This window comes from Thalassophryne amazonica, chromosome 14, assembly GCF_902500255.1.
Source record: "Thalassophryne amazonica chromosome 14, fThaAma1.1, whole genome shotgun sequence".
NCBI classification, from domain to species: domain Eukaryota; kingdom Metazoa; phylum Chordata; class Actinopteri; order Batrachoidiformes; family Batrachoididae; genus Thalassophryne; species Thalassophryne amazonica.
The window spans coordinates 17,343,976-17,359,012 of record NC_047116.1 but is presented as its reverse complement, the minus strand read 5'-3'; the positions used below and the strand labels follow the sequence as shown (position 1 = coordinate 17,359,012).

At 45.6% G+C, this 15,037-nt stretch overlaps 1 protein-coding gene across 1 annotated transcript in view; it reads left to right on the top strand.

The window, feature by feature from the left end:
- The first annotated feature begins 7,167 nt into the window (after positions 1-7,167).
- Positions 7,168-15,037, top strand: part of arhgef7a (Rho guanine nucleotide exchange factor (GEF) 7a) — a 52,597-nt gene continuing 44,727 nt past the window's right edge. The window contains 1 exon segment of the mRNA XM_034185874.1: positions 7,168-7,555. Coding sequence (XP_034041765.1) covers positions 7,391-7,555 — 165 coding nt within the window. The 5' untranslated portion in view covers positions 7,168-7,390.

The window sequence follows — 15,037 nt, the reverse complement described above, 5'->3', positions numbered from 1 at the left end:
AATCTTTACGAAGTTGGATCTTAGGAATGCGTACCACCTGGTTCGGATCCGGAAGGGAGACGAGTGGAAGACGGCATTTAACACCCCCTTACGTCACTTTGAGTACCTGGTCATGCCGTTCGGCCTCACCAATGCCCCCGCGACGTTCCAAGCTGGACGACATACTCATCTTTTCTCTGGATCCTGAGACTCATGTCCAGCATGTATGTCAGGTTCTGCAGCGGTTGTTGGAGAACCGGTTGTTTGTGAAGGGCGAGAAGTGCGAGTTCCATCGCTTCCGTCGCCCCTGATCCGGCCAAGGTTGCAGCGGTGAGAGATTGGCCCCAACCAACAAGCCGTAGGAAGCTGCAACAGTTCCTCGGCTTTGCAATTTTCTATAGGAGGTTCATTAAGGGCTACAGTCAGGTAGTTAGCCCTTGACAGTCCTGACTTTTCCAAAAGTCCCCTTCACCTGGTTGGATCGGTGCGAAGCCGCGTTCAAGGAGCTGAAATGACGATTCTCTACTGCGCCAGTTTTGGTGCAGCCCGACCCTAGCCGCCAGTTTGTGGTTGAAGTGGACGCCTCTGACTCAGGGATAGGAGCTGTGCTATCCCAGAGCGGAGAGACTGATAAGGTTCTTCACCCGTGTGCCTACTTTTCTCGCAGGTTGACCCCGGCTGAACGGAACTATGACGTCGGCAATCGAGAACTCCTTGCGGTGAAAGAGGCTCTTGAGGAGTGGAGACACCTATTGGAGGGAGCGTCTGTGCCGTTCTCGGTTTTCACTGACCATCGGAACCTGGAGTATATCAGGACCGCCAAGCGGCTGAACCCCAGGCAAGCCCGCTGGTCACTGTTCTTCGGGCGTTTTGACTTCCGGATCACCTATTGCCCCGGGACCAAGAACCAGAGATCGGATGCCTTGTCCCGGGTACACGAAGACGAGGTCAAAACTGCGCTGTCGGATCCACCGGAGCCCATCCTTCCGGAGTCCACAATCATGGCCACCCTCACCTGGGACGTGGAGAAGACCGTCTGGGAGGCCCTGGCACGGAGCCCGGACCCGGGAACTGGACCGAAGGACAGACTATACGTTCCACCAGAGGCCAGGGCTGCGGTCCTAGACTTCTGTCACGGTTCCAAGCTCTCCTGTCATCCAGGGGTGCAAAGGACTGTGGCAGTTGTCCGGCAGCGCTTCTGGTGGGCATCTATGGAGACCGACTTCTGGGAGTACATCCAGGTCTGCACCACCTGCGCCAGGGGCAAGGCTGACCACAGGAGGTCCCAAGGACTGCTCCAACCGCTTCCTGTGCCTCATTGCCCCTGGTCCCACATCGGCCTGGATTTTGTCACGGGCCTCCCACCGTCCCAGGGCAACACCACCATCCTCACGATAGTGGACCGATTCTCCAAGGCGGCCCACTTCGTGGCCCTCCCGAAGCTCCCGACGGCCCAGGAGATGGCAGACCTCCTGGTCCACCACGTCGTCCGTCTGCATGGGATACCTACTGATGTTGTCTCGGATCGTGGTCCCCAGTTTTCCTCTCAAGTCTGGAGGAGTTTCTGCAGAGAACTGGGGGCCACCGTGAGCCTCTCGTCCGGGTACCACCCACAGACGAACGGACAGGCAGAACGGGCCAACCAGGAGTTGGAACAGACCCTCTGCTGTGTGACATCCGCGCACCCGATGGCCTGGAGTAACCACCTGGCCTGGATCGAGTATGCACATAACAGCCAGGTGTCTTCTGCCACCGGCCTCTCCCCATTTGAGGTGTGTTTGGGGTACCAGCCCCCATTATTTCCCGTGGTGGAGGGAGAGGTCGGTGTGCCCTCGGTCCGGGCCCACCTTCGGAGGTGCCGTCGGGTGTGGCGCACTGCCCGTTCTGCCTTGTTGAAGGCCCGGACAAGTGCCAAGGCCCATGCAGACCACCTTCGGTCCCCGGCCCCTGCATACCAGCCCGGGCAGGAGGTGTGGTTGTCGACGAAGGACATCCCGCTTCAAGTGGAATCCCTGAAACTGATGGACAGGTTCATCGGACCATTCAGAATCCTCAAGGTCCTCAGCCCTGTCGCAGTGAAGCTCCAACTCCCGGCTTCACTGCGCATCCACCCGGTATTCCACGTCTCCAGGATCAAACCACACCACACCTCACCCCTCTGTGCTCCCGGTCCGGCGCCGCCTCCTGTCTGGATCATTGACGGGGAGCCGGCCTGGACAGTGCGCCGGCTCCTGGACGTCCGTCGAATGGGCCGGGGGTTCCAATATCTGGTGGACTGGGAGGGGTACGGACCCGAAGAACGCTCCTGGGTGAAGAGGAGCTTCATCCTGGATCCGGCCCTCCTGGCCGATTTCTACCGCCGACACCCCGATAAACCTGGTCGGGCGCCAGGGGGCGCCCGTTGAGGGGGGGTCCTGTTGTGTGGGCTGCCAGAAGAGGAGGTACTGCTGGCCCACCACCAGAGGGCGCCCTGCCTGAAGTGCGGGCTTCAGGCATGAGTGGGCGCTGCCGCCACGGACACAGCCAGGGGTGACAGCTGTCACTCATTATCTCCTGACAGCTGTCACCCATCCATACTTCATCATCTCACTCCATAAAACCCGGACGTCATCTCCACCTCATTGCCGAGATATTGTCGACCCGTTAAGGTAACGTTCTCAGCCTTGATCTGTGTCATATTGACTTTGTTTAGTGAACTTGTTTTTGCAGCTGTTTTTCCTGCGGAGTGTTATCTGGAGATTGGTGTGACCGGCGACAGCTTCGTCTTACTACCCCCCCAGATAAGTGTTGAGACAGGAGCTGCACAAGTGTGTGTTAGAGGTGGAGGTGGACTCTCCATCGTTGTTGTTACTGGGTGTGCACACACCCATATCTTATTGTCTCTGCTCCTTGCCAGCAGTACCAGATCCAACTTTCGAAGACGGTGGCCACCTGGGGACTCGGGACTTGGCGGCTCCAGTATTCTCCGGGTTGGGTGGCGGAGGAAATCGTGTGGTTCCGGTTCATCTCAGGACAGACGTCTTCTATCCTCGAGCCTGCCCACACGTCACCCTTGTAATTGACTGTTTGCAAAATTTCACATTCCTCTGTGTTGTGGTTGTGCTCATTCACAACAGTAAAGTGTTTATATTCGACCCTTTCATTGTCCGTTCATTTACGCCCCCTGTTGTGGGTCCGTGTCACTACACTTTCACAACAAAACCCCTTGACTTAAAGCTAAGTCTACACTATAAGTGCATATTGATTGTTATATGTCATATCCATGGTGGTGGTTTACAAAAACAAACATTTAAAAACATGCACAACTGTCCAAATAGTTATGGACTGGACTGTATGTTTGAAATAACTTCTAAGAACAAGGCACTTGAAGTTCACATTAAAATACATATTTGTCCATGTACTCCCAATTATGCTGCCCCACCACTAAATACTCATATCGTCACATCGACCCACCAAGAAAAACCTCCTGGAGCCGCCGCTGTTCCTGAGTGCTCATCGCTGTAGATGATAGAGTTTGTTAGTGGGACCGAACCTGCTGCTGCTTCCTCAGTGTGCAGCTCAGTTTGTGTACAGCTAGGTCACCTAGAGGTGCGTCATACCCTGATGGTGTTCACACTTTGCATGAAGTGGAAGCAGCTTGTCTGAGTCCATAAATGCAGATTGCTTTCAAAAGAATTTAGAGTGGGCAGAGAGCCCCACCATGTGGCCAGAGGGAGAAGTGAAGGTTTACTTTACATTACACAACCAGTGACTAGTACTGTAAGATTACGTTATTTTACTCTATGATACACTGATATGATTTAATACACACCCTATGTTTTACGCCAAGTTGTGCAACAATACTTGGACACTCATGTACAATATTACTTGATAATTCATGTGCAATAATACCAAGCAGTAATTTTAACTGTTTTTTTCTGCTTGTAAATAGTGTATTTACTCTATATATTGTTGTTATTCCTGCACAGTACTTGACTTGCATTTTTTTTTTTTTGTAATTATTTTCTCTTACCTATTACTTAGCATGCTTTGCGTAATTGTTCTGTAACTATCCCTTTGCTGCTGTAACATGGCAAAGTTCCCCGTTGTGGGTCTATAGGATTATTTTTATTTTAACTTAAATTCAGACCAGATTAAACAGACTTCCCTGTCTCCTTTGCGTTTAATAGGAATATGCAGAGTAAAAAACCCCAAAACAAACAAACAAACAAAAAACAGAATGAATGGACAATAAATTAATTGTGGTGTGTTGCAGTTATCATACAATATGGTAAACTCCAATACGATTGTTTCCATTTATTGATTTAATAGGGACAACATTCATGAAACAACAGAAAAATGACTGTAAATGAGTCAAAGTTAACCCAATGATGATTTTTTATCTGTTGTGCCTTGACAGATGTTAAACAGTCATCTTGAAAATAAAATAAACATGCACACAACCTCTACAAACGCATAAAGACAAAATATAACAGGTGCTGTTGGGGAAAGTGTAGTGACACGGACCCACAACAGGGGGCGCAAATGAACGGTCAATAGATGAGCCAAAAGGTAACAATTTAATGTTGTGAATGTGCACAACGAATATACAGACAATCACAGAATCTAATAGCAGTCAATCCACAAAAGTGACGTGTGGGCAGGCTTGAGGATAGAAGACGTCTGTCCTGAGAAGAGCCGGAACCACACGATTTCCACCGCCACAGAACCCGGTGAATACTGGAGCCGCCAAGTCCCGAATTCCCAGGTGATCACCGTCCCCGACTGTCGGATCTGGTACTGCTGGCGAGGAGCACAAACAATGAGACGTGGGTGTGTGCACACCCAGTAACAAAAACAGTCAGAAGGTGGAAAGTCACCTCCACCTCTAACACACACTTGTGCAGCTCCTGTCAAACACTTATCTGGTTGGGGTGTGAAGCGAAGCCGTCGCGGATTACGCCAACCTCACTGATAAGGCACTCCACAGGAAAGCAGCTGCAAAATGAATTCAGACTAGGACACAGTTAGTTTCTGGCTGAGGATATTACCTTCACAGGTAGATGATATCTCGGCAACGAGGTGGAGATGATGTCCGGTCTTTATGGAGTGAGATGATGTAGAGTAGATGGGTGACAGCTGTCAAGAGATAATGAGTGACAGCTGTCACCCCCGGCTGTGTCCGTGGCAGCAGCGCCCTCTCGTACCTGAAGCCCGCACTTCAGGCAGGGCGCCCTCTGGTGGTGGGCCAGCAGTACCTCCTCTTCAGGCGGCCCACACAACAGGACCCCCCCCTCAACAGGCGCCTCCTGGCGCCCGACCAGGCTTGTCCGGGTGGCGGCGGTAGAAATCGGCCAGGAGGGCCGGATCCAGGATGAAGCTCCTCTTCACCCAGGAGCGTTCCTCAGGGCCATACCCCTCCCAGTCCAGGCGGCCCATCCGACAGACGTCCAGGAGCCGGCGCACCGGGCAGGAGGCGGCGCCGGTCCGGGAGCACAGAGGGGTGAGGTGTGGTGAGGTTTGATTCGTGACACGTGAAAAACCGGGTGGATCCGCAGTGAAGCTGGGAGTCGGAGCTTCACTGCGGCAGGACTGAGGATTTTTAGGATCTTGTAAGGTCCGATGTACCTGTCCTTGAGCTTCAGGGAGTCCAACTGGAGAGGGATGTCCTTTGTGGATAGCCACACCTCCTGCGCGGGCCGGTAAGCAGGGGCCGGGGACCACCGGCGGTCTGCATGGGTCTTCGCCCTCGTCCGGGCCTTCAACAAGGCAGAACGGGCGAGCGCCACACCCGTCGGCACCTCCGCAGGTGGGCCTGGACCGAGGGCACACCGACCTCTCCCTCCACCAAGGGGAACAATGGGGGCTGATACCCCAAACACACCTCAAATGGGGAGAGGCCAGTGGCAGAGGACACCTGGCTGTTATGTGCATACTCGATCCAGGCCAGATGTTCACTCCAGGCCGTCGGGTGTGCGGACGTCACACAGCGCAGGGCTTGCTCCAGTTCCTGATTAGCCCGTTCCGCCTGTTCATTGGTCTGTGGGTGATACCCGGACGAGAGGCTCACGGTGGCCCCCAGTTCCCGGCAGAAGCTCCTCCAAACGTGTGAGGAAAACTGGGGACCACGATCAGAGACGATGTCGGTGGGTATCCCATGCAGACGGACGACATGGTGGACCAGGTGGTCTGCCTTGCCCCTGGCACAGGTGGTGCAGGCCTGGATATATTCCCGGACGTCGGCCTCCAGGGATGCCCACCAGAAGCGCTGCCGGACCACTGCCACGGTCCTTCGCACCCCCGGATGACAGGAGAGCTTAGAACCGTGACAGAAATCCAAGACAGCAGCCCTGGCCTCTGGTGGGACGTAGAGTTTGTTCTTCGGCCCAGTTCCGGGGTCCGGGCTCCGTGCCAGGGCCTCCCAGACGGTCTTCTCCACGTCCCAGGTGCACACAGGGAGAACATGCAAGCAGAAAGGCCACAGGTGGGAAGCTTGGTCTACGTTAATGTAATCTTTGTCTGTTTTCATCATGTGGAATAACTTCAGTACAGCGTAGTTTAAGACAACATGTTTGCACACAATTTACTAGTCAGTCAACACATTTAGGATAAGAAGAGTGCAGATTTCCAAAAACAAGAACATTTCCAAGTAATGGATTATATATTGGACTTCATCAATTATTTAAGAAACACAAAATATAGGGTACTGCATCTCACCAAATTAGAATATCATGAGTTCAGTATTCTAAGTTAGTTTATATATATATATATATATATATATATATATATATATATATATATATATATATATATATATATATATATATATATATATATATATATATATATATATACAGACTCATTACATATATTTTTGATAATTATGGCCTACAGCTCCAAAAAATTAGAAAAAAGTCTTTCAAAATATAAGAATATTTCACAAGATTTGGCATAATTGCATTTCAAAGTAATCCTACCCAACCTTGATTATAATAACGGCTTTTATTATTACTAGTTATTATTATTTTGAAGCTGCCACAGACAGCAGCTTTCACAAAATCAAATGATGTCTTAAATGGTCGGACTGACTTGTCACTGTGCGTGATGTCATCCAGAGGGCGCGTGGCTGGCAGCTGTGACGCGCTTGCAGTGCACTGCCTTGGCGCATCACAGCCGACCGCGCTTGACAGGTTAAGGGGGTTAAAAAAAAAAAGCCAACAACACGCACGGGGGGGAGGAAACCAGACCTGCTGAATTTCCACAAGGCAGCCGTCATCCTTATCCACCGAGGCGGAGGCTCTCCTGCTGCCTCCGCTCCTCGTCCGCGCCTCCCGCATCACCTCGGATTAATCATGTTTCTGTTTTAACGCTTCGCCGAGGCCGCTGACGCGCAAACAGCCGCTTTGTTGCATCGAATCCGCTGTGACTGGACATGAATTCGGCGGAACAGACGGTTACATGGCTGATTACGCTCGGGGTGCTGGAATCGCCAAAGAAGACCATCTCGGATCCTGAAGCGTTTCTGCAGACCTCCCTCAAGGATGGGGTGGTTTTATGTAGACTGCTGGAGCGTCTCAGCCCGGGCTCCACGGAAAAAGTAAGCAAAATAAATAAATAAATAAAAATAAATAAATAGATTTAAAAAACAACCCGCGTGTCTGTGCGCAGCGCGGAACCGTGTCACCGATGCGTTTCGCTGTCTGGCTTCTCTTTCTGCCCAGTAGTCCATGAGGCGACGTCTTTTATAGGTCAACTGCAACCCGGGTTATTGTCTACGAAAACGGCACCGTGCTGCTGCACATGTCAGTGCACAGCGCGTAAAATAAGAACAGAAAAAAAAAAGCTGCTGCCGTTTCCAGTGCGTAAAAACACGCAGCATCCGATATTCCGTTGATGGATCAATATTCTTTGTTGTGTTCAGACTGGAGGCCCTGTTTGACATGTTTTACTGCAGCCTCCCGGCGTTAAATTGCTCTTTAATCCAGTACAGTGGGTTTTATGTGGGACTTTGACAGCGCACATCAGGATGCCTGGTGCACACAGAACATAAGACTGGGCCGCCATTGACTGCAAAGGCGCAGCGATGTTCTGATTTAAAGAAACAGCGCAGTGTTTGTGTCCGTCAACATTAAAACCTCAGAACGCTTCTCGCAAAGAGCAATTGCGCCTGCGTCTGCAACCACGCGCTGCAGACAGACAGGTCCTTCTGCCACAAAATAACGGATTCTGTGTTAGTGATCCATAATGACAGCAAATACCTACATAAAATTAAGACTGAAATAAATAAATAAAATAAAATACATTTTTACACCCCACTTTTCCATGACATTTCGGGCGAGTAATTTAATTATTCATAATTCATTTATTAGTGTGATAAAACGTGTACACTAGTACGTAAAATGCATCATGCATGCCTAGAAATATATAAAAAATTGCCCAGAAATCCAAAAATTGTCAGCAATATAAAAATTGTCAATAAATGTAAAAATTGTCCTAATTAATTTTAAATGAAACAATGAACACTAATATTTTAATGTAATACATGTTATTGCATACTTCATTTTTAAAACAAGTTTGGTTTAATTATTTCACTATTTTGATACAATAATCAAAATGTTGAGATAAATATCTAATGGCTTTGCATTTTGAAATATTGCAACATCTTGAGTACTCAATTTCTGTCAGAGATCCGCAAGGAACAATTTCCGGTTTGCTCTGAGAATTGTTGTAATCTCTGTGGTTCTTTGCATGGGACTCTATAGTATAATCTCTTGATCTCAAGCAATATATCCTTCCCAAATAAGCTGTTGCACAATGGAGCAGCACAAAAATGACCTGTATGAACCACTTTCTTTCTTTTCAGACCAGTTATTTTGGGGGAATCACTCAAAAAATGGGCACCTTCTGTGCCTGCCGTTGCTCTCGTCTTTACCGGAAACTTGCACGCCGCTTTTCGCATCTATCCCAGCAGTCACAGGGTGTGAAGCAGGGTACGCCCTGGATATGACACTAGTCTGTCGAAGGGCCACATATAGACAGACAAACACATTCACACTTGCATGCACACCGACGGACGTCACCAATGTCTTTGGAAGTGAGAGGAAAGCCGGTATCGTGCCACATCTGTCCCTTGCAAAATCTGTCCCGATATTTGGTACTGCACATGCACGCCCGGCCAAATCTCACATGTGTGCACGTAGAGTCACCAGAACAGTCATTTTGATTCATTTGACTGTCTTTGAGGCAACACAATGCCTGGGAAACGGAGTTTACATTTCCTTGCTCAAGTAAGAAGAATGCAGCGTTTACAACTTTTACTTCGCTTCATGATTGACAGAGGAGTGAGGGGGACGAATCTGGCATGTTCAGAGCTATTTTGCAGTGTTCAAAGCTTTGCGAGATCTCACAGTGGGACAAATTTGGCATGATGCTGGAGCCCCTGGAGACAGCTCACACAAACACAGGGAGAACATGCAAACTCCACACAGAAAGGACCAGGTGGGAAGCAATCCCACAACCTTTTTGCTGCGAGGCAGGCAAATAAGTTTATTTATATAGCACCAAATCACAACATAAGTTGCCCGAAGGCCCTTCACAAGGGTCAGGTCTAACCTTACCAAACACCCTGAGTAGCCCCCTTACCACTGTTGCCTATGTGGCAACATATATATGTCAACTGTTTATCCGCGATTAGGTCGCAACAGCAGTGGTAAGGAAAAAGCTCTTTCAAGCCTTCTCTGAGGAAGAAATCTCAAGCAGACCAGACTCGGTTGGGTGACCCACTGCTTAGGCCATTCTAACAATAAGAAAGATCAAATAGACAAAGTACAACAAAGAATTTTCAAACATGCAAAACAAGAACAGAAAAAAGTATGATTCTAGTTTGTTTGCAGTTACTGTCCAAAAAAATGTTCATCTTAAAAAGTTTATTTACATTTAGTGAGGTCTGAAGAGATCCTCCTCGTGCTCCTGGACACTGATTATGACATAGAATGCCTCTTCAGCGGTGACCAAAACGGATTTATTTGAGTGTTTCAGTTTGCACATTACATTACATTCACTTTAGCTGATACTTTTATCCAAAGCAACTTACAAGTGAAAAATTGCAATCAAGCTACAGTTGAAAGGAGGCTTCAGTATAATAGTGAATACCATCTTTACATAACATGCAAACCATGGAGTCATCATGCAAAAATGTAAGCTGATACCAGAGACTCAAATTTGAGAAGGCAGTGAAAGGTAGAGAGAGAAAAGGAGTGCACGGTTAGTGTGAGTTAGTCATGTTAGGGTTGTTGGAGATGTTAGGAGAGGAGGTACTTTTGGAAGTGCTTCTTGAAAGTAGGGAGGGACACCCCTGCTCTGATAGTATAGCTCATTCCCCTATTGGGGGACCAAAAACGAGAATAGTATGGATTGTCTTGTGTGTAGGGAAGATAATGCTAGAAGCCGCTCCTTGGAGGAGTGCAGTAGACAAACATCAATGGCTAATTATGCACAAATGAACAGATGTTCATTAGTGCATAATTCAACATCATTTCAATTTAGTTAATATTATCGTATAGCACAACATCACAACAAAGCTGCCTCAAGTCTCTTCACACAAGCAAAGTCTAACCTTATCAACCTTACAAGCGCACAGGCAACAGTGGCAAGGAAAAACTTCCTCTGATGATACTGAGGAAGAAACCTCAAGCAGACCAGATGCAGAGGGAATTATGAATCAATGTGGGTTCACAAGCTTAGAATGAACCCTTAATATATACGCAGGAGCAGGCTACCTCATGGAGGTCGCTATACCGCAGCGCCATGTTGATACAGTAGCTCCAAAGGGACATACAGTGGGGTAAAAATGTATTTAGTCAGTCCATGATTGTGCAAGTTCTCCTACTTAGAAAGATGAGAGAGGTCTGTAATTTTCATCACAGGTACACTCAACTATGAGAGACAAAATGAGAAACAAAAAATCCAGGAAATCACACTGTAGGATTTTTAAATAATTTATTTGTAAATTATGGTGAGAAATAAGTATTTGGTCAATAACAAAAGTTCAACTCAATACTTTGTAACATAATCTTTGTTGGCAATGACAGAGGTCAAACGTTTCCTGTAAGTCTTCACCAGGTTTGCCTACACTGTAGCTGGTATTTTGGCCCATTCCTCCATGCACATCTCCTCTAGAGCAGTGATGTCCCTGGCAACACGGACTTTCAACTCCCTCAGCAAATTTTCTATGGGGTTGAGGTCTGGAGACTGGCTTGGCCACTCCAGGACCTTGAAATGCTTTTTACAGAGCCACTCCTTCATGCCCGAGCGGTGTGTTTGGGATCATTGTCATGCTGGAAGACCCTGCTGTTAGATAATATCTGTGCTAATTCTTTGTTTGATGTTAGCTATTAAGTATTTGTGTTATTTGTCTGGAAGTTCTGAGAAATATGTTAAGTTTTACTCTATTATCTGTCCAAGTTTCAGACACAGGGAGAGCTCCCCCTGTTGGTGAGAGCCAGTAGCATTAGAAATGTGAGACTAAACCACACCAATGTTAACACCCACAAGGTATAAAAAGTGTTGTATGACTCATTTTAGGGGCCTTTCACAAGATGGACACTGTCTGTGAGGGTCCCGGGCCTGGTTTCTAACGTGACCTTGAATAAACTCAAAATGAGGAATACAGTGGTTTGGTTTTTGGTAAGAGGCAGAATTCTACATAAAAAGAACCAGGTAGAAATAACAGCTATGTTGTATCTTCAATGCTCTCACTGATGGAAGGAGGTTTTGGCTTAAAATCTCATGATACATGGCCCCGTTCATTCTTCCCTTAACACGGATCAATACTTATTTTCCACCATAATTTACAAATAAATTCTTTAAAAATCCTACAATGTAATTTCCTGGATATTTTTTTTCTCATTTTGTCTCTCATAGTTGAAGTTTACCTATGATGAAAATTACAGACCTCTCTCATCTTTCTAAGTCGAAGAACTTGCACAATCAGGGACTGACTATATACTTTTCCCCCCACTGTATTTTGACTAAGTTTTGCAATTTGCATGACTGGAAGACTGAATTTAAAAAAAGACAGGGGTGGTGGCCAAGTGGTTAGTGCGCTTGGTTTCAGTGCAGAAGGTTCCCGGTTCAAATCCCACCCCTGCCACATTTCTCCATGTGAAGTGGAGTTTCGTCAGGAAGGGCTTCCTGCATAAAACCTGTGCCAATTCAAAATGCAGATCCACCTTGGATTTGCTGTGGCGACCCTGAGTGCAAACAAGGGAGCAGCCGAAGGGACTTACTTTACATCAGGAGCTGCTCCCATATACACTGTGTGCTGGTTGTGCAGGCTAAACAGTTTGAGAACCCTCATTTTTTTGTGAAATAGAGGCTCATACATACAAATCCATGTTGCCAAATAAGCAATAAGGTGGAAGGAAGCAATATCATGACACATGATGGCATAATGCATTCTGCAACCTCACCACTAGATGGCACGAAATCCTATACACTGTAGCCGTCTCATACGTTTGAATTTACCAATGTGGGACACCCACACGTGGCCACGAGCACCAAGGGCACAAAGTGTAACTACGGGGGTCTGGGGCGTGCCCGGACCCACACACTTGCAGAACTAATGGCCATCACGCACACACTCATACGGGACACAGGGAGGAATACCGGGACTGTCCCGCCCAATATGGGACGGTTGACAGCACTGCTTTATGTGTGTGGCTATGTGTCTGTATGTTTGTCCGTAGTGAAGGTGGTGTTCTTGGCGTAGTGGCTTTCTGTCTGTTTACGCTGACACCAAAAGCCATGCACATACTTCTTCATTGATCCATTATGCCAGCTAACCACACAACAAACCATTGTTACAGATATTTGTAATAAAATACTCACAAAGCAGCCATTCGGTCATGCTAATGTTAGCCTTTAGCTTCGGACTATGTGATGCTATTAACTTTGAAAAGATGACATCATTTTCAAGACATGAACAGTTGCATCAACCATTAATCACTGCTTTAAGGTGCTCACCTTGGTCAGGTCGTCAGCCATAGTCTGAAAATAAACTTATAAACAAATAAAACATCTTCTTCTTCTGTGTGTTTATCAGCAGATTGCAAACCAGCTTTAAAGGTGCGTATACCGCCACCACAAGTCTGTGGAATCACGGCATTAATAATTATAAGTCAATACAATACAGAACATGAAACAATAAAATGAAATCAAAAATGTACATTAAATAGCTTAACACTATGAGGAAACAGCACAACTTTGGATAGTTTTAGAAAAATCATTCAGTGCTTTTAAAAGACTCAACTTTGAGTGTTGTTGTTTATTTATAGCCGAAAACCACAATATTGATTCCAGTGACGTGCTTGCATTAATTAATTAATTAATTTTATGAAAAACCCTTAAAACTTGTTAACTACTCTTCACCTGAGCGAAGACAGGTACCTCTACTAGTATGAGGGGAACTACATTTGCCACATATTTGATTTTTTATAGGTTGCTACCATTATTTTGTTGTTAGTTTGAAGACTGGAAGAGTTGTAAATATAATGTGATGCTAAAATGCCCTGGCCATATATGAGCACGGTCTTCTTTATAATTTGCAGTTGTTTAATTGGTATCCCAGTGCAAAGTATATATATATATATATATATATATATATATATATATATATATATATATATATATATATATATATATATATATATATATATAATTTACATTAACTATTAAGATCCTATTGTCGTACTTACAATTTGTACATGCTCAATAAACCCCCTCTATCAATCAATCAATCATAAACAATATTCATGTTTATGAGGTTTTGGCAAGAGCGGCAGTTCTAGATTTGAGTTAGCAGAAGTTAGCATGCACGCTGACGTCCATGAAATGTCTTGTAAATCACTCCAGAGGTGTTTTCAGGTCACAAAAACAGCATTTTCAGTTTTAGAAATGTTGATTTCTCGCTAGCTTTTGCATAATATATGACAAAAAGGTTATATTTAGACACAAACAAAATGGGTTGCAGCTAGCCTGTGATGCAACATCTGCTAAATGTCTTGTAAATTAATTCATTGGTGTTATTAGGTTCCAGAAACAGTGTTTTCAGTTTTTGAAATGTTTATTTCTCGCTAGCTTTTACAGAATATATGTGAAACATAAACACATAAATGAAGCGGTTTTACAGAGACTTGCCATTGATTGGCTGTCACTCCTGCCATTCAAAACAAAAAACAGAACAATGAAACAGAACGCAACTTTTTAACCTCTTAAAATTAGGTTAGCCATCTTTGAATACTGAAGACTCTGGCAGTAATAGGACTGGATTTATGTTGAGAACAGACATGGTCTCGTGTAAAAATCTTTCTTTTTTTTCCAGGTAAAAATCATTGATCAGTTTTTTTTAAAAATCAGTGATCAGTTGATTGCAGCCAAAACTGCTGTCAGGGTTTGGGAGGGTGATTTTCCTGAAAGCATCATCATATGAGGACTGATTGCTCTGCTGTCACTCACAATTCCACGCCCCTCTCAATCGAAGCCACGCCCTCCCATGCCAGAACGGGCCCAAAAGTTTGAAACTGAAAAAATAAGATCTGAAAGTGAAAAAAAGATCTGAAGGTGCAAAAAAGAAATATGAATGAAAATAAATTACTTGATCAAAAAATAGAGCTGAATCAAAAATGTATTTAAACTGAAAAATATATATCTTACACTTATTTTTATTTTGATATTTTTTAAATGATTATAAAATTCAAGAACAAACATTGAATTTTCGGTTTCAAAATTTATTTTTTCAATCTTTTTTTATTTTCAGATTACAAAACTTTAATTTCAGTTTCAAAATTTATTTTTTCAATCTTTTTTTATTTTCATATTACAAAACTTTTGGCCTTGATTTAGCTCCACAGTGATTGCAGCAAGGAACTCATCAGCGCCCCCTCTGGTGACACCCCGGAACCAACACGCCACAACGTAGAGTATTCCTCCTTGCTGACGTCACTTCCCTCCACCCAATAACTACCAAAGCTTCGTCCGCTTCTTCTCTTAAGATTTTTTTTGTTTGTTTTTAACTGTTCAG